General features: G+C 55.1%; 1 protein-coding gene across 1 annotated transcript; it reads right to left on the bottom strand.

Annotated features, from left to right (window-relative positions):
• Positions 1–440: 440 nt before the first annotated feature.
• Positions 441–25870, bottom strand: LOC144609653 (uncharacterized). Its single transcript, XM_078428155.1, has 11 exons — positions 25826–25870; positions 18970–20089; positions 13709–14029; positions 12608–12719; positions 10923–11070; positions 8890–8937; positions 6544–6621; positions 5054–5191; positions 3449–3532; positions 1873–1923; positions 441–891 (listed from the first exon to the last, which is right to left on the bottom strand). Exons 2-11 carry the CDS (start codon positions 20021–20023, stop codon positions 781–783), a joined length of 2145 nt encoding a protein of 714 aa, XP_078284281.1. The 5' UTR covers positions 20024–20089; positions 25826–25870; the 3' UTR covers positions 441–780.
• Positions 25871–27712: the final 1842 nt, after the last annotated feature.

The raw sequence follows: 27712 nt of genomic DNA, 5'->3' as shown, positions 1-27712 counted from the left end.
CTATCCCTCCCTGAACGCTCACTCGAATGCCGCTACGATGCAGTGTGGTCTCCAGGGGGTGAACAGACCCAGCTTTCCCTCCGCCAATGGGCAGGTACTTGACTGGTGTTGGTGACGTGCTTCCCCCCCCCCCCCCTCATCCCCTCTCAAAACATTTTGGTCACTGGTCAAATTCCATATATATATATATATATATAAAAAAACTACAGAAAAAAAACCACATGAAAGAGAGCACCGACACAACCGTCTTCAAGCTGAGTCGGTGGACTTGGACAGTGAATCACCGCTACGGTTTAAGGTAGATCCACGTTTGGCCGCCCTGCCCCACCCCACCCCACGCCCATCCCACAAGCCTCCGATCCAAGCGGGCGCTCGGTGGAGAAGGTCTGCCCCCTCTCCTCCCCTCCGCCCCCACACAGAACTCTCCCCCCCACCCACAACTGTCCCAGCTTACAAACCCAAATGTCCAGACACCTCCAGCCCCAGTCACCACCGCCGATATTGTTATGTCTCGTGATCCTGATGTGAATACACAACACAGCTAACCAGAATCTCAAAAATGTTCAACACTTCAATACTGAACAAATATGGCATAGAAAAAAAAAAAGGTTTTTCGTTTCTTTTTAAAAAAAAGGAGAGAAAACCGGTTTGATGTGTGAACGTGTGTGAAGGCCGGGCCTGTATCGTCAGGCCTTCTCCTCCCGTGTAGCCGTTTGTAATGTCCGTGAAAGGGTTGGGGGTGGACGGTCGGTCAGTCACCCCTGGCACTGGATTCCCCCCTCACACAGCCAGCTTACAGTTGCAGAGTTCCTTGTAGATCTGCCGGCGTAGCTTGGGCATGTCCTGCTGGGTGAAGCTGAATGGCTGCTCCAGCGCCAGGCATTTGCAGAACTGCAACGACACAAGGCAAAGCCCACTTGTGTTAAGGGTGAGTGGAGGAGTCTGGCACCACAGGGGCACTGCCCCAGAACAAACGGACATCGCTTTACAAAGATGAGCAATTTCTCTAGCCAGAGGGCGGGTAAATCTGTGGCATTCATTGCTGCAGATGGTGGTGGAGGTAGGGTTGCCAACTATCTCACTCCTAAATAAGGGACAAGGTGACGTCGACGTCACCGCCCCGCGCCCCACGTGACCTCACCCAGCCAGCGGCCACGTGCTCCCGCTCCACCAATGGCGGCCGCCCGGGCCGGGAGACGGGTTGCTATGCAACCTCCGTTAGGCGGCGCCCGGGCCTACACTGTCTGGACCTACAGCGTCCGGACCTACACTGTCTGGGCCTATGGCGCCCCGTCGGGCCGAATACAGGACAAGGGCGGGACAAACCAACTTAGCCCAAAATACCGGATGTCCCGGCTAATACGGGACAGTTGGCAACCCTAGGTGGAGGCCAAGTCAAAGGATATTTTTAAGGAGGAGATCGATATATTCTTGATTAGTACGGGTGCCAGGGGTTATGGGGAGAAGGCAGGAGAATGGGGTTAGGAAGGAGAGATAGATCAGCCATAATTGAATAACAGGTTGAATGGCCTAATTCTGCTACTAATGAAGGCCTGCCATCATTGTATGGCAGAGTAGATTCGATGGGCTGAATGTCCTAATTCTGCTCCTATCCCTTATGAAGATGAGGCACGATTGCATGGTGGAATAGACGCGCTGGGCCAAATGGTCTAATTCTGCTCCCATGTCTTGCAAACTTATGAACAATAATAAACTGAACTAGTGGCAGATGGAGGAAATTGGACCCCAGCCATTTGAGGGGTCAGGAAGGAGTTGGTCACACAAAGGAGAGCAAATTTTTCCCACACGCTGTACTCTGGCCGAGAGGACCAGCGGCCCAATTGATGGAGACAATGATGGAGGTGAGCGTACCTGCAGGACAAAGGCTCCACAGTCACTGTCATTGTTCTGCCTCGCCACATTCTGCAAAACAACGGCTCAGGTTAGCCCGCAGCTACAATGTCAACCTCAGAACACGCAATGGCCACGTTACTCTGCAGCACCATCTAATCACTTCATCAAGCTGGAGTAACTTACAGCTACTCCTCAGTTTACGATGCTTCCACTTGCGATAGTTCAACTTTACGATGGCGCAGATGGCAGCGACCGGGCACGCGGTCGCGCGTTCTCAATGCATTTCCACTTACAATATTTTCGGTTTCCGATGGGTTTCTCGGAACGGAACCCCATCGGAAACTGAGGAGTACCTGTATTTACAGACACAAAATGGACCAGGCAGCATTTCTGGAGAAAAGGAATAGGTGACGTTTCGGGTCGAGACCCTTCTTCAGACTGAGTCAGAGGAGAGGGAAACTAGAGATACTGAACAGAAACAGGCCCTTCGGCCCACCGGGTCCGCGCCGACCAGGACATTAACATTATCCTACACACACTAGGGACAATTTCTACATTTACCAAGCCAATTAACCGACAAACCTGCACGTGTTTGGAGTGTGGGAGGAAACCGAAGATCTCAGAGAATACTTATAAATATTCCACATGCTTCCAACTTAAACCTAGTGGACCAACATAAGGCAATTATACAAGCTAAATCCTACATTTTAGTCTAGATTAGGATGTTTCGACAGCTGTGCCGATCAGTTTTGTCTTTGAGCTTTATCAAATCCTGTCCAGTTTCCACACCCCAGTAGAAACAAAGAATTGCAGTTGTTGGTTTTAGTTTAGTTTAGAGAAACAGTGCGGAAACAGGCCCTTCAGCCCACTGAGTCCGTGCTGACCAGCGATCCCCGCACATTAACATTATCCTACACTAGGTACAATTTACAATTATACCAGGCCAATTAACCTACAAACCTGTGTGTCTTTCGAGTGCGGGGGGAAGCCGAAGTTCTCGAAGAAAACCCACGTGGACACGGGGAGGATGTACAAACTGCGTACAGTCAAACACCCGCAGCCAGGACTGAACCCAGGTCCGATCGCTGGGCGTGGGGGAGCTGAGATTCCCCCCCAGATGCAGGAGCTTGATCGCCCCGACGTGCAGGGCCCAAACGCTGCCGGCTACGGGAGTCAAGATCGTCCCGTCAACGGAAGGCTGGAGGCTCCCAAACGCGGGAGGACAAAGAAGGGAAGAGATTGAACTTTGTTTCGCCTTCCATCACGGTCAGGAATGTGGAGGCGTCACCGTGGTGGATGTTCATGTCAAAATGTATTTTGTGCGTCAATGTTGCTTATTATTGGTATGACCTGTATGGCAAATGAAATTCCTCGTATGTTGCAAAACATACTTGGCTAACAAAGTATGATTATGATTCTGGTGCTGCAAGGCAGCAACTCTACCGCTGCACCACCCTTAATACACAAAAGGACACTCGGGCAGCACACTGGCACAGTGGTAGAGTTGCTGCCTCACAGCACCAGAGACCTGGGTTTGAACCTGACTACGGGTGATGTCTGTCTGCCATTGAAACATTGACTTTAGGACACCCACCATTTTGAAATATCCCTTCCAGTCTTCGTAGAAGTCTTGTCTGTTCTTCTTTACAGCCTCCGCCTGCAGGTACTTTCCAATGTGCTACGACGGAAATGAAAAGTCAGGTATTTTTTATTAATCACAGCAAGATTGGCATGCGCATCCCGTTTAAGTTCCACAGCTCTCTTAGCGTGGGACTCCGAGAGTCAGTGTAAAGCAGGCAGCAGATGCAAGTAGTAGAAACAAAGAACAGCAGACACTGGTTTATATCAAAGACAGACACAGAGTGCCGGAGTAACTCATCGGGTCAGGCAGCATCTGTGGAGAACATGGATAGGTGACGTTTCACAGAGTGCTGGAGTCACTCAGCGGGTCAGGCAGCATCTGTGGAGAACATGGATAGGTGACATTTCAGAGTGCTGGAGAAACTCAGCGGGTCAGGCAGCATCTGTGGAGAACATGGATAGGTGACATTTCACACAGTGCTGGAGTAACTCAGCGGGTCAGGCAGCATCTGTGGAGAACATGGATAGGTGACGTTTCACAGAGTGCTGGAGTAACTCAGCGGGTCAGGCAGCATCTGTAGAGAACATGGATAGGTGACGTTTCACAGAGTGCTGGAGTAACTCAGCGGGTCAGGCAGCATCTGTGGAGAACATGGATTGGTGACGTTTCACAGAGTGCTGGAGTAACTCAGCGGGTCAGGCAGCATCTGTGGAGAACATAGATAGGTGACGTTTCACAGAGTGCTGGAGTAACTCAGCGGGTCAGGCAGCATCTGTGGAGAACATGGATAGGGACGGGACCTCTCTTCAGACGGATTGTAGTGGGGGAGGACAGAAAGCTGGGAGAGAGGTAGGGTGGCACAAAGCCAAGCTAGTGATAGACGAAGGCACAAGGAACTGTGGATGGTGGCTTACAAATAAAAAGACAAAGTGCATATCGGACATGTTCTCTCTGGAACTGTTATGTTATAATGCTCTCCTCGTCCCTCTCCCGCTCCCAGAATAGGTGACGTTTTGGGTCGGGACCCTTTTTTAGACTGAAAGTAGCAGAGGGGCAGGAGAGGAAGGGGAGGGAAAGGTCAGAAAAACTTTAAGCAAGAAAAGACCAGGACAAATCAGGGCCGGCAAATGATGACCTTGGTCAGGGTGGTTCCCCGATAGGCTACTTGATCAGCGGAAGACACAGTAAATGAAGATTTGCACTCATGGGATGGGTAAAATACTTACCAAAGGAAATGAGCGATGCACCGAGTAGGGGAATCGAGAATGTGCTTCCAAAACAGATATTCAGGGGAGCAAAGAATGTGCGGACACTTCTTATCTTAGTTTAGAGATACAACGTGGAAACAGGCCCTTCGGCCCATCGGGTGTATGGAACAAGCTGCCTGAGGAGGTAGTTGAGGCTGGGACTAGCCCAACGTTTAAGAAACAGACAGGTACATGGACAGGACAGGTTTGGAGGGATATGGACCAAACGCGGGCAGGTGGGACGAGTGTAGCTGGGACATGTTGGCCGGTGTGGGCGAGTTGGGCCTGTTTCCACGCTGTATCACTCTGTGACATGACGGAAGCGATAATCCCCCAAGTAAACGCTGGGACCCAATTCCTTCAGCTGTACCTTGGGGCACCGCCTGTTGAGAGTACGCTGAGAGTCAAAGTAGGTGATGGTCCTCTGACGCACATCGACGGAAATCAGGGACCAGTGCACCTCCAGGTGAATGGGGATCAGCAGCAGGTCCTTGTTGAAGATATCAACCTGTGGGATGAACAGACAGCAATCAATGTTGTAGGAAGGAACTGCATGCGGATGCTGGTTTAAACCCAATATAGACTCAAAACGCTGGAGTAACTCAGCGGGACAGGCAGCATCTCTGGAGAGAAGGAATGGGTGACGTTTCAGGTCGAGACCCAAAGGGTGGATACGCAGGGAACGGAGGGATACGGATCACGTGCAGGCAGAGGAGAACAGTAATTGGCAGCATCTTCGGCACAGACGTTCATAAGTTCTAGCAGCACAATTAGGCCATTCAGCCCATCAAGTCTGTTCCACCATTCAATCATGGCCGATCTATCTCTCCCTCTCAACCCCACCCCCTGCCTTCTCCCCATAACCCCTGTCACCGGTGCTAATCAACAATCTCCTTAATAATATCCACTGACTTGGCCTCCACAGCCTTCTGCGGCAAAGAATCCCACAGATTCACCGCCCTTTGGCTAAAGACATTTGCCACCCCCCCCCATCTCCTTCCTAAAGGAACGTCCTTTAATTCTGAGGCTGTGCCCTCTGGTCCCAGACTCTCCCACTAGTGGACACATCCTCTCCTCATCCACTCTGTCCAAGTCTTAGCTCACCACCAGGTAACCCCTTACCTGAGTCAGGTATAGGAAAGATGTCGTCAAGCTGGCAAGGGCGCGGAGAAGGTTTACGAGGATGTTGCCAAGACTCGAGGGCCTGAGCTACAGGGAGAGGTTGAGCAGGCTGGGACTCTATTCCCCGGAGCGCAGGAGGATGAAGGGTGATCTTAGAGATGCAAACCTCCAAAGACACGCGTGTGGGTTTGTAGGTTAACTGGCTCTCCCCATAACCTGTCACCCGTGCTAATCAAGAATTTGTCAATCTCCACCTTAAGAAATGTCCATTGACTTGGCCTCCACCACCGTCTGTGGGCCTGTTCCTGTGCTGTACTGTTGTGTGTGTCACTTGCTCAAGATAAACCTGAAAGGATTGAGACAGGGACAGGGACAGAGGCAGAGGCTGACGCTGCCTTCGAGTGAGAACAGGATGGGTTAAGGGGTGGTTCTGCAGAAGGATCTTACATTTTTGGTCGAAGGTAGACACAAAATACTCAGCGGGTCAGGCAGCATCTCTGGAGAGAGAGAATGGGTGACGTTTCTGGTCGAGACCCTTCTTCAGACTGATGTCAGGGGAGGGGGGAAGGAATGGGTGACGTTTTGGGTTGAGACCCTTCTTCAGACTGACATCAGGGGCTCGACCCGAAACGTCCCCCATTCCTTCTCTCCAGAGATGCTGCCTGACCCGCTGAGTTACTCCAGCATTTTGCGTCTACCTTCGATTTAAAACCGGCGTCTGCAGTTTTTTCTCCTTACATTTTTGGTCCACCTTTTCACTCCATCGTATCCCTTGGTTCGGAGCTTGTCGTAGAAGAAGCTGTTGAAGAAGTGAACCTGAGTGAAGGACACAGAGGGTTAGGGTCGTTTGGGATGAAATCTCCCCAGTGCCACGCCCATCGTCCCCACCCCCACACCCACGCGATCCGAACGCATTTAGAAGATTGAGGGGGGATCTTATAGAAACTTACAAAATTCTTAAGGGGTTGGACAGGCTAGATGCAGGAAGATTGTTCCCGATGTTGGGGAAGTCCAGAACAAGGGGTCACAGTTTAAGGATAAGGGGGAAGTCTTTTAGGACCGAGTATTTTTTCACACAGAGAGTGGTGAATCTGTGGAATTCTCTGCCACTGAAGGTAGTTGAGGCCAGTTCATTGGCTATATTTAAGAGGGAGTTAGATGTGGCCGTTGTGGCTAAAGGGATCAGGGGGTATGGAGAGAAGGCAGGTACGGGATACTGAGTTGGATGATCAGCCATGAACATATTGAATGGCTGTGCAGGCTCGAAGGGCCGAATGGCCTACTCCTGCACCTAGTTTCTATGTTTCTATGCAACAATCCTTCCTTCACAAACCGCCTCGTCAATCCCTACCTGTCACAGAAACATAGAAACAAGGTGCAGGAGGAGGCCATTTGGCCCTTCCAGCCAGCACCGCCATTCATTGTGATCATGGCTGATCATCCACAATCAGTAACCCGTGCCTGCCTTCTCCCCAGATCCCTTGATTCCACTAGCCCCCAGAGCTCTCTCAAACTCTCTTTAAAAATTCATCCAGTGATTTGGCCTCCACTGCCCTCTGTGGCAGAGAATTCCACAAATTCACAACTCTCTGGGTGAAAAAGCTTCTTCTCACCTCAGTTTTAAATGACCTCCCCTTTATTCTTAGACTGTGTGGCCCCTGGTTCTGGACTCCCCCAACATTGGGAACGCTTTTCCTGCATCTGGTCTGTCCAGTTCTTTTATAATTTTATACGTTTCGGTAAGATCCCCTCTCATCCTTCTAAACTCGTGAATAGAAGCCCAGTCTTTCCAATCTTTCCTCATATGACAGTCCCGCCATCCCAGGGATTAACCTGGTGAACCTACGCTGCACTGCCTTAATGGCAAGGACGTCCTTCCTCAAGTTAGGAGACCAAAACTGCACACATTACTCCAGATGTGGTCTCATCAGGGCCCTGTACAACTGCAGAAGGACCTCTTTGTTCCTATACTCAAATCCTCACGTTGTGAAGGCCAACATGCCATTAGCTTTCTAATTGCTCTGCAATCTTGAGGTAAGTGCAAGGAGTAGCGGTGGATTACCTGGGAGCTGCCGGCCTGGGGAGATCAATTAGTTTAGTTTACTTTAGAGATACGGCGCGGAAACAGGCCCTTCGTCCCACCGACCCTCAAACCCCCATGCACTAGTTCTATCCTACACACACAAGGGACAATTTACAATTTACAGAGCCAATTAACCTACAAACATGTACATCGTTGGAGTGTGGGAGGAAACCGGAGCACCCGGAGAAAACCCACGCGGTTCACGGGGAGAACGTGCAAACTCCGTACTGACAGCACCTGTGGTCAGGATCGATCCCGGGTCTCTGGTGCTCTGAGGCAGCAGCTCTACCCGCTGTGCCAGCGTGCCGCTCTGTTGGTGATCCTCGCACACTCAGGCACCCTCGCACACTCAAACACACACGCACGCCCAAAAACACATGCGCACACACACACACACTCAAACACACACGCACGCCCAAACACACATGCACGCCCAAACACACACGCGTACACACACAAGCACGCTCAAACACGCACACAAGCATGCTCAAACACACACGCATGCGCGCACACTCACACACATGCATACATACAAGCATGCTCAAACACACACACACACTCAAACACACACATGCACATACAGACAAGCATGCTGAAACACACACACACACACTCAAACACACACATGCACATACATACAAGCATGCTCAAACACACACACACACTCAAACACATACATACAAGCATGCTCAAACACACACGCACATACACACACTCAAACACACATGCACATACATACAAGCATGCTCAAACACACACGCATACACACACATGCGCGCACACACAAGCATGCTCAAACACACACGCACGCGCACACTCAAACACACACATGCACATACATACAAGCATGCTCAAACACACATGCACGTATATACATGCGCGCGCACACACGCACACTCAAACACACACATGCGTGCAGACACACACGAGCATGCTCAAACACACATGCACACACGCCCACGTACACACATGTACAGACCATAGAGGGTAGACAGACTTACTTTGTCAGGGACAGAGTCCATAACCAGGTCTCCGTACATGTTCATGACCTGCGGTACAACACGAGAAAGAGCACGTCATCCCTCACCAGCGTGACGCAAACACCGCCCCGGCGGGCAGAATAACACCACCCTCTCCCCTCCTCTCTCTGCCCATCATCCACAACGGTTGCATCCCAAACCCCAGCTCCCACGGCTCTCAGCCGGCGCTGCAAGCTGACAGAGACGGCAGCTTCTCCTGTCCTCACTCTGCCACTAATCAAACTCTTTCAGGGACAAATCAGATATATTTACGGCAGAGATAGAGATTCCTGATTCGTAAGTGGGCGTCAGGGGAGGAGGCAGGAGAACGGGGTTAGGAGGGAGAGATAGATAGATAATAATAATAATAATAATAATAATAATAATAATAATAATGCATTACATTTGTATAGCGCTTTTCTAAAAACTCAAAGACGCTTTACAGGGCTTGCTAAAACATAGAAAAAATAAATAAATAGATAAATAAATAAACGAACAGAAAAGGAAAAATAAGGTGAGGTGACGGTTAGTGGTTGAAGGCAGTGTTGAACAGGTGAGACTTCAGTGATGTTTTGAATGTGGTGAGTGAGGAGGAGTCTCTGACGGTTTGGGGTAGTGAGTTCCAGAGGGTGGGAGCAGCGATGGAGAAAGCCCTGTCCCCCCAGGATCTGAGTTTGGTCCGGATGGGGGGGGACAGGAGGTTAGCAGCACCAGAGCGGAGGGTGCAGGTGGGAGTGTGTCTGTGGAGGAGGTCAGTCAGGTAGGATGGGGCCAGGTTATGGAGGGCTTTGTAGGTCATGAGGAGGATTTTGTACTGGAATCTAAGTTTTGTACTTAGATCAGCCACGATTGAATGGCGGAGTAGACTTGAGGGGCCGAATGTCTTAATTCTGCTCCGATCACTTCTGACCTGATGAACTGCTCCCCGCTGTGACAGGGCACGGACTTGAAATGTGAACCTTTTAATTCGTTCAACAGAACTCGCCTGACCAGACTCGGAGTACAGAAACAGGCCCTTCAGCCCACCGAGTCCGTGCCAGCCAACATGCCCCACCTAAGCTGGTTCCATTTGTCCATGTTTGGCCCATACCTGTCTAAATGTTTCCTATCCAGGTACCTGCCCAATTCTTTTTAAAATGTGCTTCCAAAACAGATATTCACGGAAGCAAAGAATGTGCAGACAGTTCTTTTTTTAGTTTAGAGATACGATGTGGAAACAGGCCCTTCGGCCCATCGAGTCTTTTGCCCAGGGTAGGGGAATCGAGGACCAGAGGATATAGGTTCAAGGTAAAGGGGAAAAGATTTAATAGGAATCCGAGGGGTAACCTTTTCACACAAAGGGTGGTGGGTGTATGGAACAAGCTGCCGGAGGAGGTAGTTGAGGCTGGGACTATCCCATCGTTTAAGAAACAGTTAGACAGGTACATGGATAGGACAGGTTTGGAGGGATATGGACCAAGCACAGGCAGGTGGGATTAGTGTAGCAGGGGCATTGTTGGCCGGTGTGGGCGAGTTGGGCCGAAGGGCCTGTCTCCACACTGTATCTATCACTCTCTGACCAGCCTCCCCCCCCCCTGACATCAGTCTCGACCCGAAACGTCACCCATTCCTTCTCTCCCGAGATGCTGCCTGACCTGCTGAGTTACTCCAGCATCTTGTGAATAAATACCTTCGATTTGTACCAGCATCTGCAGTTATTTTCTTATACTCTCCGACCAGCGAGCCCCACACACGAACACTATCCCACACATGCTGGGGACTACGAGATAAAGCCTCAGCATTACTTTTACATTCTCGTCAATAAACAATAGGTGCAGGAGTAGGCCGTTCGGCCCTTCGAGCCAGCACCGCCATTCAGCGCGATCGTGGCTGATCATCCACAATCAGTGCCCCGTTCCTGCCTTCTCCCCCATACCCCCCCGACTCCGCTATCATTAACCCTCGAAAATATCCAACCCTCGAAAATGAGATTCTTGCACAAACACGAGATGTCTGAGAAGAGAAGTAATATAAACCTGGTCGTTCAGCCAATTCTGGCCGTACAGGGTAGACAGGTCATCCATGGTGAGCACGTGCCTCTTGTAGGTCACACGGAAGTTACGCACGGCGCTGTTCCCGACCATCCGGTGGTAAGACTGCATCACGTGGTGAATCATCGTCTTCCTGCGCACGCACGCACGCACGCACGCGCACACACGCACGCAAACACACAAACAAACAAGAGGCCAGGCAAAGGTTAGAAACAGAAACATACAAAAAATAGCTGCAGGAGTAGGCCATTCGAGCCAGGTCGATCAACCATATTATCTACATTATAGCACCGCCATTCAATGTGATCATGGCTGATCATCCAAAATTAGTAGTACCCCCGTTCCTGCTTTGTCCCCCATACCCTTTGATTCCGTTAGCCCTAAGAGCTAAATCTAACTCTGTCTTGAAAAACGCCAGTGAATTGGCCTCCACTGGCTTCTGCGGCAGAGAATTCCACGGATTCACAACTCTCTGGGTGAAAAAGTTTTTCCTCATCTCAGTCTTAAATGGCCGACCCCTTATTCTTAAACTGTGTGACCCCCTGGTTCTGGACTCCCCCAACATTGGGAACATTTTTTCCTGCATCTAGCCTGTCCAATCCTTTAACAATTTTATATGTTTCTGTAAGATCCCCTCTCTAAATTCCAGTGAATACAAGCCCATTCAACCCAGTCTTTCATCATATGTCAGTCCCGCCATCCCGGGAATTAACCTGATGAACCTACGCTGCACTCCCTCAATAGCAAGAATGTCCTTCCTCAAATTAGGAGACCAAAACTGCACGCAATACTCCAGGTGTGGTCTCACCAAGGCCCTGTACAACCGCAGTAGGACCTCCTTGCTACTAAATCCTGGCAACATCCTCTTTATTTAGCTTAGTTAACAGATGCAGTGCAGAAACGGCACGACTGGAACTGCAGATGCTGGGTTACACAAAAGATATAGACACACAAGGTGCTGGAGTAACTCAGCAGGGCAGGCAGCATCTCTGGAGAGAAGGAATGGGTCTGAAGAAGGGTCTCGTCCCGAAACGTCACCCATTCCTTCTCTCCAGAGGTGCCGCCTGTCCCGGTGAGTTACTCCAGCACCTTGTGTCTACCTTCACCTTGATTGTAATCATGCATTGTCTTTCCGCTGGCTGGATAGCATGCGGCGCTGGCTCGAAGGGCCGAATGGCCTACTCCCGCACCTATTGTCTATTGTCACGCAACAAAACATAAAGCTTCGCTGTAACTCGGTACACGTACCAAGAATAAACGAAACTAGTTATACCTGAGGAAGGGTCTCGACCCGAAACGTCACCCATTCCTTCTCCCCCTGAGATGCTGCCTGACCTGCTGAGTTACTCCAGCACTTTGTGTATAAATATTTAGCTTGGAGACGCAGCGTGGAAACAGGCACTTTGATCCACTGAGACCATGGATCACCCGTACACTAGTTATGTCCTACACACACTAGGGACAATTTACAGAAGCCGATTAGCCCACAAACCTGCACGTCTTTGGGATGTGGGAGGAAACCGGAGCACCCGGAGAAAACCCACGCAGGGCACGGGGAGAAGGTACAGACTGCGCCCGTAGTCAGGATCAAACCCGGGTCTCCAGCGCTCCACCCGCCAGGCGAAAGGGCCGTCCTGAAAGGTTGGAGGGGCCTACAGGTGATCACGTACCTGTGGGGAGTGGCAAAGTCTTCTTCAAAGACGTCCTGCAGCTTTTCGACGACCTCGTCGGTGTTCAGCGGGATCAGGCTGCCGTAGGCTTGGATGTACTCGTCCAGGAGACCTGCCAGGGGGGAGAGAACACCGTGCAGCAAGTGAGACACAAGATGGTGCAGTGCCTCAGCGGCTCAGGCTGCATCTCTGGAGAGAAGGAATGGGTGACGATTCGGGTCGAGACCCTTCTTCAGACCGATGTCAGAGTCGTCCCGCCCCCCCCTCCCCTGACATCAGTCTGAAGAAGGGTCTTGACCCGAAACGTCACCCATTCCTTCTCTCCCGTGATGCTGCCTGACCCGCTGAGTTACCCCAGCATTTTGTGTCTACCTTCGGTTTATACCAGCATCTGCAGTTTTCTTTCCCACACATCTTACCGTGTCTGAAGGGACCACAGATGCTGGTTTACACCAGAGACAGATGCAAAATGCTGGAGTAACTCTGTATCGTCCTCTTTGCTCCACAGCATGGTGCTCCCTCACCCCTCCCCCCACAGTGCGACCCTCCCTCACCTCCCCCCCCCCTCCCACAGCGCAGCACTTCCTCACCCCCGCCCCTCCCACAGTGCGGCCCTCCCTCCCTCACCCCCACCCCCCACCCCCCACAGTGCGACCCTCCCTCCCTCACCCCCCCCCCACAGTGCGACCCTCCCTCCCTCACCCCCCCCCCCACAGTGCGATCCTCCCTCACACCCCCCCCCCACAGTGCGACCCTCCCTCCCTCACCCCCCCCCCCACAGTGCGATCCTCCCTCACACCCCCCCCCCCTCCCACAGTGCAGCGCTCCCTCCCTCACCATGAATGCAGGTGACGTGGTCGTCGCTCATCACTGCCACGTGGTTGGTGCCGGCCCGGGGCTGCTCGGGCGCGGTGCCCTCCGTCCCTCACCCCCCCCCCCCCCACAGTGCGATCCTCCCTCCCTCACCCCCCCCCCCCCACAGTGTGACCCTCCCTCCCTCACCCCCCCCACAGTGCGACCCTCCCTCCCTCACCCCCCCCCCACAGTGCGATCCTCCCTCACCCCCCCCCCCCTCCCACAGTGCAGCGCTCCCTCCCTCACCATGAATGCAGGTGACGTGGTCATCGCTCATCACCGCCACGTGGTTGGTGCCGGCCCGGGGCTGCTCGGGCGCGGTGCCCTCCGTCTCCGAGTCTCCGGCGCCGCCGGGCAGCCCGTGCTTGCCGCCGCCGTCCTCGTCCTCCTCGCCGCCAAACAGCTGCTCGGCCATCTGCTCGCCAATGCTGCACACGTGGCTGATGATGATGGCGCCGTCCTCCGCTGCCGGCGCTGGCCGCGGCCTCCCATCGCCACTCTCCGACCGCTGAACATCGTCCGGGTCACTCACCCCGTGCCCGTTCACCTCCACCGCCTCGGCCTGACCTGTACGGCAACGGTGGACAATCTTCACACAGGGGCAAGTGAGGTGGCTTACCAGCTCGAATTAAGGAGCTGAAGGGGTTTGCGGATTACATCCCATGTTTTGCACATTAGACAATAATAATAATAATAATGCATTACATTTATATAGCGCTTTTCATATACTCAAAGACGCTTTACAGGGATTTAGAGAACATAGGGAAGTGAATAAATAGATAAATAAGTAAACGAACTGAGAAAGGAGTCAGAAGGTGAGGTGACCTTCAGTGGTTGAAGGCAGTACTGAACAGGTGAGACTTCAGTGATGTTTTGAATGTGGTGAGTGTGGAGGAGTCTCTGACGGTTTGGGGTAGTGAGTTCCATAGGGTGGGAGCAGCGATGGAGAAAGCCCTGTCCCCCTAGGATCTGAGTTTGGTCCGGATGTGGGGGATAGGAGATTGGCAGCAGCAGAGCGGAGGGTGCAGGTGGGAGTGTGCCTGTGGAGGATGTCGGTCAGGTAGGATGGGGCCAGGTTATGGAGGGCTTTGTAGGTCATGAGGAGGATTTTGTACTGGATTCTCTGGGGGATGGGGAGCCAGTGGAGTTTGTAAAGGATGGGGGTGATATGGTCACGGATCGGGGTGTGGGTGAGTAGACGGGCAGCGGAGTTTTGAATGTGTTGAAGTTTACTGATGATTTTTGAGGGTGCGCCATAGAGGAGGCTGTTGCAGTAGTCCAGACGGGAGGTGATGAAGGCTTGGATGAGGGTTTCTGCAGCTGTGGAGGAGAGGGATGGACGGAGACGGGCAATGTTTTTGAGGTGGAAGAAGGCTGTCTTTGTGATGTGTTTGATGTGTTTGTCGAAGGAGAGGGTTTGATCAAAGATGATTCCAAGATTCCGGATGTGAGGGGAGGTGGATACTGGGAGACCATCAATAATATTGAGGATGAAGTTTTGGGTGGATTTGGTGAGCGTTTGGCCCTTCGAGCCTGTACGCACCGCCATTCAATGTGATCATGGCTGATCATTCTCAATCAGTACCCCGTTCCTGCCTTCTCCCCACACCCCCTGACTCCGCTATCCTTAAGAGCTCTATCTAGCTCTCTCTTGAATGCATTCAGAGAATTGGCCTCCACTGCCTTCTGAGGCAGAGAATTCCACAGATTCACAACTCTCAGACTGAAAAAGTTTTTCCTCATCTCAGTTCTAAATGGCTGACCCCTTATTCTTAAACTGTGTGGCCCCTGGTTCTGGACTCCCCTAACATTGGGAACATGTTTCCTGCTGTTCCGGGAATTTGGAGACCAAAACTGCACACTATTCACTAAATTTGGTTGGAAAATGTGGTGCTGCACAGATTGAACAATCTCACTCTGCATTAAACGAGCATTTAACATGAACGTCTGCGTGAAATACCTTCATAACAAGAGGAGTTGAGTATAGGAGCAAGGAGGTCCTTCTGCAGTTGTACAGGGCCCTAGTGAGACCGCACCTGGAGTACTGTGTGCAGTTTTGGTCTCCAAATTTGAGGAAGGACATTCTTGCTATTGAGGGCGTGCAGCGTAGGTTCACTAGGTTAAACCCCGGAATGGCGGGACTGTCGTATGTTGAAAGACTGGAGCGGCTAGGCTTGTATACACTGGAATTTAGAAGGATGAGAGGGGATCTTATTGAAACATATAAGATTATTAAGGGATTGGACACGTTAGAGGCAGGAAACATGTTCCCAATGTTCGGGGAGTCCAGAACAAGGGACCACAGTTTAAGAATAAGGGGGAGGCAATTTAGAACTGAGATGAGGAAAAACTTTTTCAGTCAGAGAGTTGTGAATCTGTGGAATTCTCTGCCTCAGAAGGCAGTGGAGGCCAATTCTCTGAATGCATTCAAGAGAGAGCTAGATAGAGCTCTTAAGGATAGCGGAGTCAGGGGGCATGGGGAGAAGTCAGGAACGGGGTGCTGATTGAGAATGATCAGCCATGATCACATTGAATGGCGGTGCGTACAGGCTCGAAGGGCCAAATGGCCTCCTCCTGCACCTATTGTCTATTGTCTATAAATAGACATTTCCAATATCATCAACAAATTTGCTCATGCTAAATCTTAGAAAATGTAACTTTTAAATTGTAGTTTTCTTACTTTTGACATTTGAAATTGATACCTGCATGTAAGTAATACTATTACTAAAGTGTCAGATATATATTTGTCGGATTATCTGGCTATATAGCAAATGAAAAAAATTTGAATTAGTTTACTGTGCAAGTAAATAATTTATGTTTTAATATGTATGTGTATTTTTTACATTTAAAGGCCCGTATTAAACATATGCGCACGAGATTAATCCGGCCTTGTTCACCCTTCATGTCCACGCCAACCAGCGATCGTCCACACACACCAGTCTCTCCACCTGATAAGTTAGAGAAGTCAATATTCATACCGTAGAGAGGCACAAAACGCTGGTGTAACTCAGCGGGACGGGCAGCATCTCTGGACAGAAGGAATGGGTGACGTTTCATAGAAACATAGAAAATAGGTGCAGGAGTAGGCCATTCGGCCCTTCGAGCCTGTACGCACCGCCATTCAATATGATCATGGCTGATCATCCAACTCAGTATCCTGTACCTGCCTTCTCTCCATACCCCCTGATCCCTTTAGCCACAAGGGCCACATCTAACTCCCTCTTCAATATAGCCAATGAACTGGCCTCAACTACCTTCTGTGGCAGAGAATTCCACAGATTCACCACTCTCTGTGTGAAGAAAAACTTTCTCATCTCGGTCCTAAAAGATTTCCACCTTATCCTTAAACTGTGACCCCTTGTTCTGGACTTCCCCAACATCGGGAACAATCTTCCTGCATCTAGCCTGTCCAGCCCCTTAAGAATTTTGTACGTTACTATAAGATCCCCCCTCAATCTTCTAAATTCCGGCGAGTACAAGCCGAGTCTATCCAGTCTTTCTTCATATGAAAGTCCTGCCATCCCAGGTCGAGTCGAGATCCTTCTTCACCACTAAGGTGTAAGCTGCCCAAGCGAACCTTCAGAGAGATGTAATGCTGAGGCTCTGTGAGGCCGCATTTGGACTAACTGTGAGCAAATCTGGGCCCCGTATCTGGGGAAGGATATGCTGGCTGTGGAGAGGCTCCAGAGGAGGTTTACGACAATGACCCCAGGGATGGCCGTTTGTCGTCACTGGGGCCTGTACTCGATGAAGTTTGCTCATGCTAAATCTAGAAAATGTAACTTTTAAATTGTAGTTTTGTTTACTTTTGACATTTGAAATTGATACCTACATGTAAGTAATACTATTACTAAAGTGTCAGATATATATTTGTCGGATTATCTGGCTATATAGCAAAAGAAAAAAAATTGAATTAGTTTACTGTGCAAGTAAATAATTTATGTTTTAATATTTATGTGTATTTTTTACATTTAAAGCCCCGCACTAACTTAATCCGACCCTTCATGTCCACGCCGATTAGGGATGAGACGGTCCTCATTAAAACGTACAGAACAGTGAGCGGCCTGGGTAGAGTGGATGTGGAGAGGATGTTTCCACTGGTGGGAGAGTCTAGGACCAGAGGGCACAGCCTCAGAATTAAAGGACGTGCTTTTAGAAAGGAGAGGAGGAGGAATTTCTTGAGCTGAAGGGCGGTGAACCTGTGGAACTCATTGCCACAGACGGCTGTGGAGGCCACAAGTCAGTGGATATTTTTATGGCAGAGATAGACAAGTTCTCGATTAGAACGGGCGTCAAGGGTTGTGGGGAGAAGGCCGGAAAATGGGATTAGGATTGATTGAATGGCGGAGTGGACTCGATGGGCCAAACGGCCTAATTCTACTCACGAACTGGTCAACTTGTGAGCTGGTCACCCATTCCTTCTCTCCATGAGATGCTGCCTGACCCGCTGAGTTACTCCAGCATTTTGCATCTACCTTCGGTTTAAACCAGCATCTGCAGTTCCTTCTGCAGTTGCACACCATGCAATAAAAAAGCTTTTCCCTATACAGATGACAATAAACTAAACTCTTAGAAGCATAGACAATAGGTGCAGGCGTAGGCCATTCGGCCCATCGAGGCAGCACCGCCATTCAATATGATCATGGCTGATCATATCATATCATATCATATATATACAGCCGGAAACAGGCCTTTTCGGCCCACCAAGTCCGTGCCGCCCAGCGATCCCCGTACATTAACACTATCCTACACCCACTAGGGACAATTTTTACATTTACCCAGCCAATTAACCTACATACCTGTACGTCTTTGGAGTGTGGGAGGAAACCGAAGATCTCGGAGAAAACCCACGCAGGTCACGGGGAGAACGTACAAACTCCTTACAGTGCAGCACCCGTAGTCAGGATCGAACCTGAGTCTCTGGCGCTGCATTCGCTGTAAAGCAGCAACTCTACCGCTGCGCTACCGTGCCGCCCGATCATCCACAATCTGTACCCCGTTCCTGCTTTCTCCCCATATCCCTTGATTCCGTTAGCCCTAAGAGCTAAATCTAACTCTCTCTTGAATACACCACTGGCTCTATGTTGATTGTCCCCAGAGTGTTGGGGAACATGGAATAACATGGAACTAGTGTGTGAGTGGGCGATGGATGGTTGGCGTGGACTCGGTGGGCCGAAGGGCGGTCACAGTGGCGCAGCGGTAGAGTTGCTGCCTTACAGCGAATGCAGCGCCGGAGACTCAGGTTCGATCCTGTCTACGGGCGCCGTCTGTACGGAGTTTGTACGTTCTCCCCGTGACCTGCGTGGGTTTTCTCCGAGATCTTCGGTTTCTTCCCACGCTCCAAAGACGTGCAGGTATGTAGGTTAATTGGCTGGGCAAATGTAAAAATTATCCCTAGTGGGTGTAGGATAGTGTTAGTGTGCGGGGATCGCTGGGCGGTGCGGACCCGGTGGGCCGAAGGGCCTGTTTCCGTGCTGTATCTCTAAAAAATCTAAACACTCTCTTACCTCTCCCGCCAGAGCCGGGCTCCTGGTTGCTGCTCCCTGCTTCTGCCGGCTTGGGGCGGTTCAGCGAGCCGCCCTTGGGCTGCTCCAGGCCTCGGGTGTCACCGCTGGCATCGGCCTGGCACAGCTGCAGGGCATCCTTCTGGCGGGCGAGCAGGCGGGAGTAGAGGTGGTGTTCGCGGTTGGCGTTCAGCCTGCCCAGCAGCCTGGCGCCCGAGGCCTCGCCGCGCTCCGCCGCCGCTGCCGCCCCCCGGTGACCGGCCTGCGCCGTGGATCCGGCGCCTTCCTTCACCGCCGGGGGAACGCCGAACCTGTCGGCGGCCGGAGTCAGCAGCCTGTAGTCGACGGGCGAGGGCTGGCAATTGGCGAGGGGCGGCTTGGCGGTGGTGCCCCTGCCCGTGGGCGTTGGCCAGGGGGCGCTACTCCCCTCCGCCGGGCGGGATCCCCTCTCCGGCAGAGCCCCGCGGCCGCCGGTCCCCAGCACAGTCCGGAACAGCTCTCCGGCCTCTGGGAGCGCTTGGCGGCGGCCCCGCAGCGACGGGGCGCTCCCTCCGCCCGTCAGCGCCTCGCCCCGCGGTGTGCCATGTCGGCGAAACGCCCTCCTCCTCCTCCTCCCTCCGGCGGCGACGAGCCCCCAGAGACGCCGGTGGAAGGTGAGGGGGGAGATGCGGTGGTGCAGCAGCTGGTGAAGTGCCCGCACCAGCCGGCGCCTGTTGTGGAGGCGCCGCCGCCTCGGCAGGACCGGGCAGGCCCCGGCACAAGGTGCCGCGCCTCGGCTCCCCGCCGCCGGCCCGGCAAAACCGCAGCTCTCCTCGGGCCACGTGCCGGCGTTCCGGCCCCGGGAGCCGCTGCCTCCCACCGAGCCCCAGTCCCCGGCCACCATCTCCGGCGCCTTCCTCTTCCTGGTCAGGTTGTTCCAGGCGGCGTGGTTAGGCAGCGGCCGGGCCCCCTCTCCCCGTGGCTTCACGGACGCCGGACGCCAGACCCCCGGCCCCCGCTGCTGCGCCGGCCATGCCTGGCCCGGCAGCGGCCTCGCTCCTCTCCCCGCAAACTCCATCCTCTCGTCCTTCCCTCCCTCTGCACGGCCTTCCTCGGGCAGCTATCTCCCACACTTCCGACGCACCTGCAGGCCAGAAAACACAGGCGGTAAGTGCACGCTAACAACCCAGGGGCGAGAGAAGGTCTGGGAGGGTGCTGCCAGGACTCGAGCACATGGTATTGGGGGTAGGGTACTGACATGGATAGAAAACTGGTTGACAGACAGAAAGCAAAGAGTGGCGATAAATGGGTCCCTTTCAGAATGGCAGGCAGTGACTAGTGGGGTACCGCAAGGCTCGGTGCTGGGACCCCAGCTATTTACAATATACATTAACGACTTGGATGAAGGGATTAAAAGTAACATTAGCAAATTTGCAGACGATACAAAGCTGGGTGGCAGTGTGAACTGTGAGGAAGATGCTATGAGGTTGCAGGGTGACTTGGACAGGTTGTGTGAGTGGGCGGATGCATGGCAGATGCAGTTTAATGTGGATAAGTGTGAGGTTATCCACTTTGGTGGTAAGAATAGGAAGGCAGAGTATTATCTGAATGGTGTCAAGTTAGGAACAGGGGACGTACAATGAGATCTGGGTGTCCTAGTGCATCAGTCACTGAAAGGAAGCATGCAGGTACAGCAGGCAGTGAAGAAAGCCAATGGAATGTTGGCCTTCATAACAAGAGGAGTTGAGTATAGGAGCAAAGAGGTCCTTCTGCAGTTGTACAGGGCCCTAGTGAGACCGCATCTGGAGTACTGTGTGCAGTTTTGGTCTCCGAATTTGAGGAAGGATAATCTTGCCATTGAGGACGTGCAGCGTAGGTTTACTAGGTTAATTCCCGGAATGGCGGGACTATCATATGTTGAAAGACTGGAGTGACTAGGCTTGTATACACTGGAATTTAGAAGGATGAGAGGAGATCTTATCGAAACGTATGATTATTAAGGGGTTCGACACGTTAGAGGCAGGAAACATGTTCCCAATGTTGGGGGAGTCCAGAACCAGGGGCCACAGTTTAAGAATAAGGGGTAGGCCATTTAGAACTGAGATGAGGAAAAACTTTTTCAGTCAGAGAGTTGTGAATCTGTGGAATTCTCTGCCTCAGAAGGCAGTGGAGGCCAATTCTCTGAATGCATTCAAGGGAGAGCTAGATAGAGCTCTTAAGGATAGCGGAGTCAGGGGGTATGGGGAGAAGGCAGGAACGGGGTACTGATTGAGAATGATCAGCCATGATCACATTGAATGGCGGTGCTGGCTCGAAGGGCCGAATGGCCTCCTCCTGCACCTATTGTCGAGGGTCTGAACTACAGGGAGAGGTGGACACAAAGTGCTGGAGTAACTCAGCAGGTCAGGCAGCATCTCTGGAGAGAGAGAACGGGTGACGTTTCGGGTCGAGACCCTTCTTCAGACTGATGTCAGGGGAGCGGGCGGGACATTCAATAGTCAATAGTCAATAGCCGTTTATTGCCACCTCCCCTGACGCCCCCCAGAGATGCTGACTGTCCCGCTCAGATACTCCGGCACTTTGTGTCTATGGTATAAACCTGCATCTGCAGTTCCAGTATTAAAAAAATAATTCAAACCAAGAGAGGGGAATCACCAAATCCTAAAGTTTTAAATTAATAGCTCGAATTCCAGCGAAATTAAAATGCCTTGGAGCAGCGGGTAGAGCTGCTGCCTCACAGCGCCGGAGACCCGGGTTCCATCCTGACCTCGGGTGCTGTCTGTGTGGAGTTTGTACGCTCTCCGTATGACCGCGTGGGTTTTCTCCGGGTGCTCCGGTTTCCCCCCGCACTCCCTGAGACGTGCGGGTTTGTAAGGTTAATTGGCTTGGAATAAATGTAAAATGTCCCTAGTGTGTGTAGGATAGTGTTAGTGCGCGGGGATCGCTGGTCGGCGCGGGCTCAATTTGCCTTTGCAAATTGCACCTAGTGTGTTGGATGGGAAAATGGGGGAACATGGAATACTGTGGGAAGACAGGGAAAAATTGAGGGAGATGGGGGGAGCGCAGATTGAGAGAGGAGGGGGGGCAGATTGAGAGAGGAGGGGGGGCAGATTGAGAGAGGAAAGGGGGGGCAGATTGAGAGAGGAAGGGGGGGGGGCAGATTGTGAGAGGAGGGGGGGCAGATTGAGAGAGGAAGGGAGGATTGAGAGAGGAGGAGGGGCAGATTGAGAGAGGAGGGGGCAGATTGAGAGAGGAAGGGGGAGGATTGAGAGAGGAGGAGGGGCTGATTGAGAGAGGAGGGGGGGGCAGATTGAGAGAGGAGGGGGGGCAGATTGAGAGAGGAGGGGGGGACAGATTGAGAGAGGTTATTAATTAACCTCTTAATTAATGTGACCCCCCCCCCATCCTCACCAAAAGCAGCCACACTCGTCTCCCACCCCCCCACCCTCAGGCAGGTCGATCACCCCAATTCCCCATCTCACCTCACCCCCTGCACCCCACCTCCCAGTCACTCCCTCCCCCCCCCATCCTCACCAAAAGCAACCACACTCGTCTCCCCACCCCCCCACCCTCAGGCAGGTCGATCACCCCAATTCCCCATCTCACCTCACCCCCTGCACCCCACCTCCCAGTCACTCCCTCCCCCACCTGGCTCCTCCCCCTCGCACCCTCCCAACCCGCTCCCCTTCTCCCTCCCGCCTGCTCCCCCCCCTCTACTCCTCTCCCCCCTCCTCAGTGCCCCCAAACCACCTTATCTTCACCTTTCCTCACCCCTATGCTCCCCTCGCTATCCACCCACCTTCGCCCCTCCCTCTGTTTCCCTACCCCCCCCCCCTGCAAACCCAACTCCCTCATTCACACTTCCCCCCATTGCAACACCCACCCTCCCTCCCCCAGCAAACCCCAACCCCCCAACTACTCTCCCCTCTCACCATCATGGCCCCCCCCCCACACTCCCCCTTCTCGCTCTCCCCCCCCCCCCCACTCACCCCCCCTTCCCTCTCACCCCCCCTCACCATCATGGCCCCACCACACTCTCTTCCGCACTCTCCCCCCACTCACCGTGATGGCCCCACTCTCACTCCCCGCCCGCCCACCCCTCTCACACCCCGTCCTCTCTCCCCCACCCCCTCACCATCATGGCCCTCTCTTCCCCCCTCTCCCCCCACTCACCCCCCTTCTTTCTCTCCCCCAACCCCCGCACGCCTTTCTCCCCACATAATCTCTCTGACCACCGTGGCCCCGCTCTCTCTCTCGCTCCCACACCCCCCCCCCCCCCCCCCACACACTCTCTCTTCTCCCCCCCCACACTCTCCATCATGGCCCACTCTTCCCCCCCCCCCCCCACACTCCCCCTCCCTTCACCATCATGGCCCACATTCTCTACCCCCTTCTCTCTCCCCACCCCCCCTCTCACAACCCCTCCACCCCCATCACCGCATGACCCCGGCACTCCCTTCCATTTACCCTCCCCATCTTCTCTCCCTCCCCCCCACACTCGCTCACCATCATGGCTCTCACACTCTCCCCTCACTCCCTCTCCCCTCCCACTCTCCCCCCCCCCCCCCACACTCCCACCCTCCCCTACTCTCCCCCACCCCCCACATTCTCTTCCCCCCCACCCCCCTCACCATCATGGCCCTCCCTCTCCCCACCCCCCCACGGTCCCACTCTCCCCCAACCCACACACTCTCTACTCCCCCCCCCCCCCACAACCACGGTCCCACTCTCTCTCGCCCCCACCCCCCACACGCTCACCATCATGGCCTTCCCTCCCTCTCTCTCCCCCACACCACCATGGTCCTCCACACTCTCCCCTCACCCCCCCCACACACTCTTCCTCCCCCCCAACACTCTCCCCCCCGTTCACCACCATGGTCCCACTCTCTCTCCGCCCCCATCCCACACACTCCCCCCCCCGCTCACCAACATGGCCCCACACATTCTCCCCCTCACCCCCACCCCCCACACTCTCTCTCCCCCCCCTCACCACCATGGCCCTCCCCCACCCCCCCCCCACACACTCTTCTCTTCCCGCCATGGTCCCACTCTCTCTCTCTCTAGCCCCCCCCCCCCCCACACTCTCCACCCCCTCACCATCATGGCCCTCCCTCCCTCCCACACCACCATGGTCCCTCTCACCCCACCCCCACCGTGGCCCCCCACACTCTTCCCCCACCCCCCCTCACCATCATGGCCCTCCCTCCCTCTCCCCCCCCCACACATTCTTCCCCCACACCCCCTCACCATCATGGCCCTCCCTCCCTCCCTCTCCCCCCCCCCACACACTCTTCCCCCACCCCCCCCTCACCATCATGGCCCTCCCTCCCTCCCTCTCCCCCCCCCGACACACTCTTCCCCCACCCCCCCCCCTCACCATCATGGCCCTCCCTCCCTCCCCCCCCACACACTCTTCCCCCACCCCCCCTCACCATCATGGCCCTCCCTCCCTCCCTCTCCCCCCCCCCCACACACCCCTCACCCTCATGGCCCTCCCTCCCTCCCTCCCTCTCCCCCCCCCCACACACTCTTCCCCCACCCCCCCCTCACCATCATGGCCCTCCCTCCCTCTCCCCCCCCCCCCACACACACTCTTCCCCCACCCCCCCTCACCATCATGGCCCTCCCTCCCTCTCCCCCCCACACACTCTTCCCCCACCCCCCCTCACCATCATGGCCCTCCCTCCCTCTCCCCCCCCCCCCCCACACACTCTTCTCTTCACCATCATGGCCCTCCCTCCCTCCCCCCCCCACACACTCTTCCCCCACCCCCCCTCACCATCATGGCCCTCCCTCCCTCTCCCCCCCCCCCCCACACACTCTTCTCTTCACCATCATGGCCCTCCCTCCCTCCCCCCCCACACACACTCTTCCCCCACCCCCCCTCACCATCATGGCCCTCCCTCCCTCTCCCCCCCACACACTCTTCCCCCACCCCCCCTCACCATCATGGCCCTCCCTCCCTCTCCCCCCCCCCCCCACACACTCTTCTCTTCACCATCATGGCCCTCCCTCCCTCCCCCCCCCCACACACTCTTCCCCCACCCCCCCTCACCATCATGGCCCTCCCTCCCTCTCCCCCCCCCCCCACACACTCTTCTCTTCACCATCATGGCCCTCCCTCCCTCCCCCCCCACACACACTCTTCCCCCACCCCCCCCTCACCATCATGGCCCTCCCTCCCTCCCTCCCTCCCCACACACACTCTTCCCCCACCCCCCCCTCACCATCATGGCCCTCCCTCCCTCCCTCCCTCCCCACACACACTCTTCCCCCACCCCCCCTCACCATCATGGCCCTCCCTCCCTCTCCCCCCCCCCCCACACACTCTTCTCTTCACCATCATGGCCCTCCCTCCCTCCCCACACACACTCTTCCCCCACCCCCCCTCACCATCATGGCCCTCCCTCCCTCTCCCCCCCCCCCCCACACACTCTTCTCTTCACCATCATGGCCCTCCCTCCCTCCCCCCCCCACACACTCTTCCCCCACCCCCCCTCACCATCATGGCCCTCCCTCCCTCTCCCCCCCCCCCCCACACACACTCTTCTCTTCACCATCATGGCCCTCCCTCCCTCCCCACACACACTCTTCCCCCACCCCCCCCTCACCATCATGGCCCTCCCTCCCTCTCCCCCCCCCCCCACACACTCTTCTCTTCACCATCATGGCCCTCCCTCCCTCCCTCCCCCCACACACACACTCTTCCCACCACCCCCCCTCACCATCATGGCCCTCCCTCCCTCCCTCTCCCCCTCCCCCCACACACTCTTCCCCCACCCCCCCCTCACCATCATGGCCCTCTCTCCCCCACCCCCCCCCTCCCCCTCCCCCTCCCCACCGTGGTCCCCCCCACTCTCTCTCTCTCTCTCTCTCTCACCATCATGGCTCCCGCTCTCCCCCCTCGGCCCCGTCGCGCTGCCCCCTACGTCAGGCTGCACGTAACGCCCTCTCACCGATGTCATCACGTCCGACGCGCGCGTCCCCGCGGCCATGCGCACGCTCACCCCAACCCCCTCTCCTGGCCCCTCCCCTCCTCCACAACCCCCCTTGTGGCCCCTCCCCTCCTCCACAACCCCCCTCTCCTGGCCCCTCCCCTCCTCCACAACCCCCTCTCCCTGGCCCCTCCCCTCCACAACACCCTTGTGGCCCCTCCCCTCCTCCACAACACCCTTGTGGCCCCTCCCCTCCTCCACAACACCCTTGTGGCCCCTCCCCTCCTCCACAACCCCCTTGTGGCCCCTCCCCTCCTCCACAACCCCCCTCTCCTGGCCCCTCCCCTCCACAACACCCTTGTGGCCCCTCCCCTCCTCCACAACCCCCTCTCCTGGCCCCTCCCCTCCTCCACAACCCCCTCTCCTGGCCCCTCCCCTCCACAACACCCTTGTGGCCCCTCCCCTCCCTCCACAACCCCCTTGTGGCCCCTCCCCCTCCTCCACAACCCCCCTCTCCTGGCCCCTCCCCTCCACAACACCCTTGTGGCCCCTCCCCTCCTCCCCGCCACCCTTGTGGCCCCTCCCCTCCTCCACAACCCCCTCTCCTGGCCCCTCCCCTCCACAACACCCTTGTCGGCCCCTCCCCTCCCTCCACAACCCCCTTGTGGCCCCTCCCCCTCCTACTACAACCACCACCTTCTGGCCCCTCCCCTCCCCCACAACCCCATCCTGGCCCTCCCCTACACAACCCCCTCCCCTCTCAACACACCCTTATGGGCCCCGCCCCCTCCCATCTCTGTCACCCCCACCCCTGGCCCCGCCCCTACACCCCTCCTGCCCCCCCCTGGCCCCTCCCTACCATCTCTGTCACCCCCCACCCCTGGCCCCTCCCCTACACCCCTCCTGCCCCCCCCGGCCCCCCCCTACCATCTCTCTGTCACCCCCTCCCCACTGTCCCCTACACCACCTCTCCCGTCTGTCACTTCCTCCCCCCACACTCCCCTCCTGTGACCCCCTCCCCTACACCACCTCTCCCCCTCTGTCACCCCCCCCTCCCCATGACCCCCTCTCTGATCCCCTCCCCAATAGCACCTCTGTCTCCCCCCTCTCTGTCACCCCCTCCCCTCTGGCCACTACACCATCTCTCCCAGTCTCCGTCACTCCCTCCCCCCCACACTCCTCTCCCTGTAGCCCCCTTCCCTGCACCACCTCTCCCCCTCTGTCAACCCCCTCCCCATCTCACTCCCCTCTCCGTGACCCCCTCCCCTGCACCACCTCTCCCCCACTCTGTAACCCCCTCCCCTGCACCACCTCTCCCCTACACCACCTGTCACCCCCCCTCCCCCATCTCACTCCCCTCTCCGTGACCCCCTCCCCTGCACCACCTCTCCCCCACTCTGTAACCCCCTCCCCTGCACCACCTCTCCCCCACTCTGTAACCCCCTCCCCTGCACCACCTCTCCCCCACTCTGTAACCCCCTCCCCTGCACCACCTCTCCCCCACTCTGTAACCCCCTCCCCTGCACCACCTCTCCCCTACACCACCTCTGTCACCCCCCCTCCCCCATCTCACTCCCCTCTCCCCTACGCCACCTCTCCCCCTCTCTGTACCCCCTCCCTTCCGGCCCCTACATCCCCTCCCCATCTCTGCAGTGGTTAGGATGGCAGGATGAGGTGCCAATCTAGCTGCTCTATTCTAGGTCGCACGAAGATGCTGGAGAGTTGGTGGAAGGTTGACACAAAATGCTGGAGTAACTCAGCGGGTCAGGCAGCATCTGTGCGGAGCTTGTACGTTCTCCCCGGAACCGGCGTGGGTTTTCTCCGGGTGCTCC

Source organism: Rhinoraja longicauda, chromosome 34 (genome assembly GCF_053455715.1).
Source record: "Rhinoraja longicauda isolate Sanriku21f chromosome 34, sRhiLon1.1, whole genome shotgun sequence".
In the NCBI taxonomy this organism is placed as follows: domain Eukaryota; kingdom Metazoa; phylum Chordata; class Chondrichthyes; order Rajiformes; family Arhynchobatidae; genus Rhinoraja; species Rhinoraja longicauda.
Note: the sequence above shows the minus strand (reverse complement) of the source record. Positions and strands in the feature narration are given on the sequence as shown.

Bases quoted from the DNA above. Each gene is read 5' to 3' on its own strand.
- LOC144609653 (XM_078428155.1), bottom strand. From the start codon at position 20,023: ATGGAGTTTGCGGGGAGAGGAGCGAGGCCGCTGCCGGGCCAGGCATGG. The intron at 6,622-8,889 runs GTAAGTCTGTCT...TCCTTCACTCAG, and splicing joins TGGACTCTGTCCCTGACAAA to GTTCACTTCTTCAACAGCTT. The intron at 1,924-3,448 runs GTGGGTGTCCTA...GTTGTTTTGCAG, and splicing joins GGAAGGGATATTTCAAAATG to AATGTGGCGAGGCAGAACAA.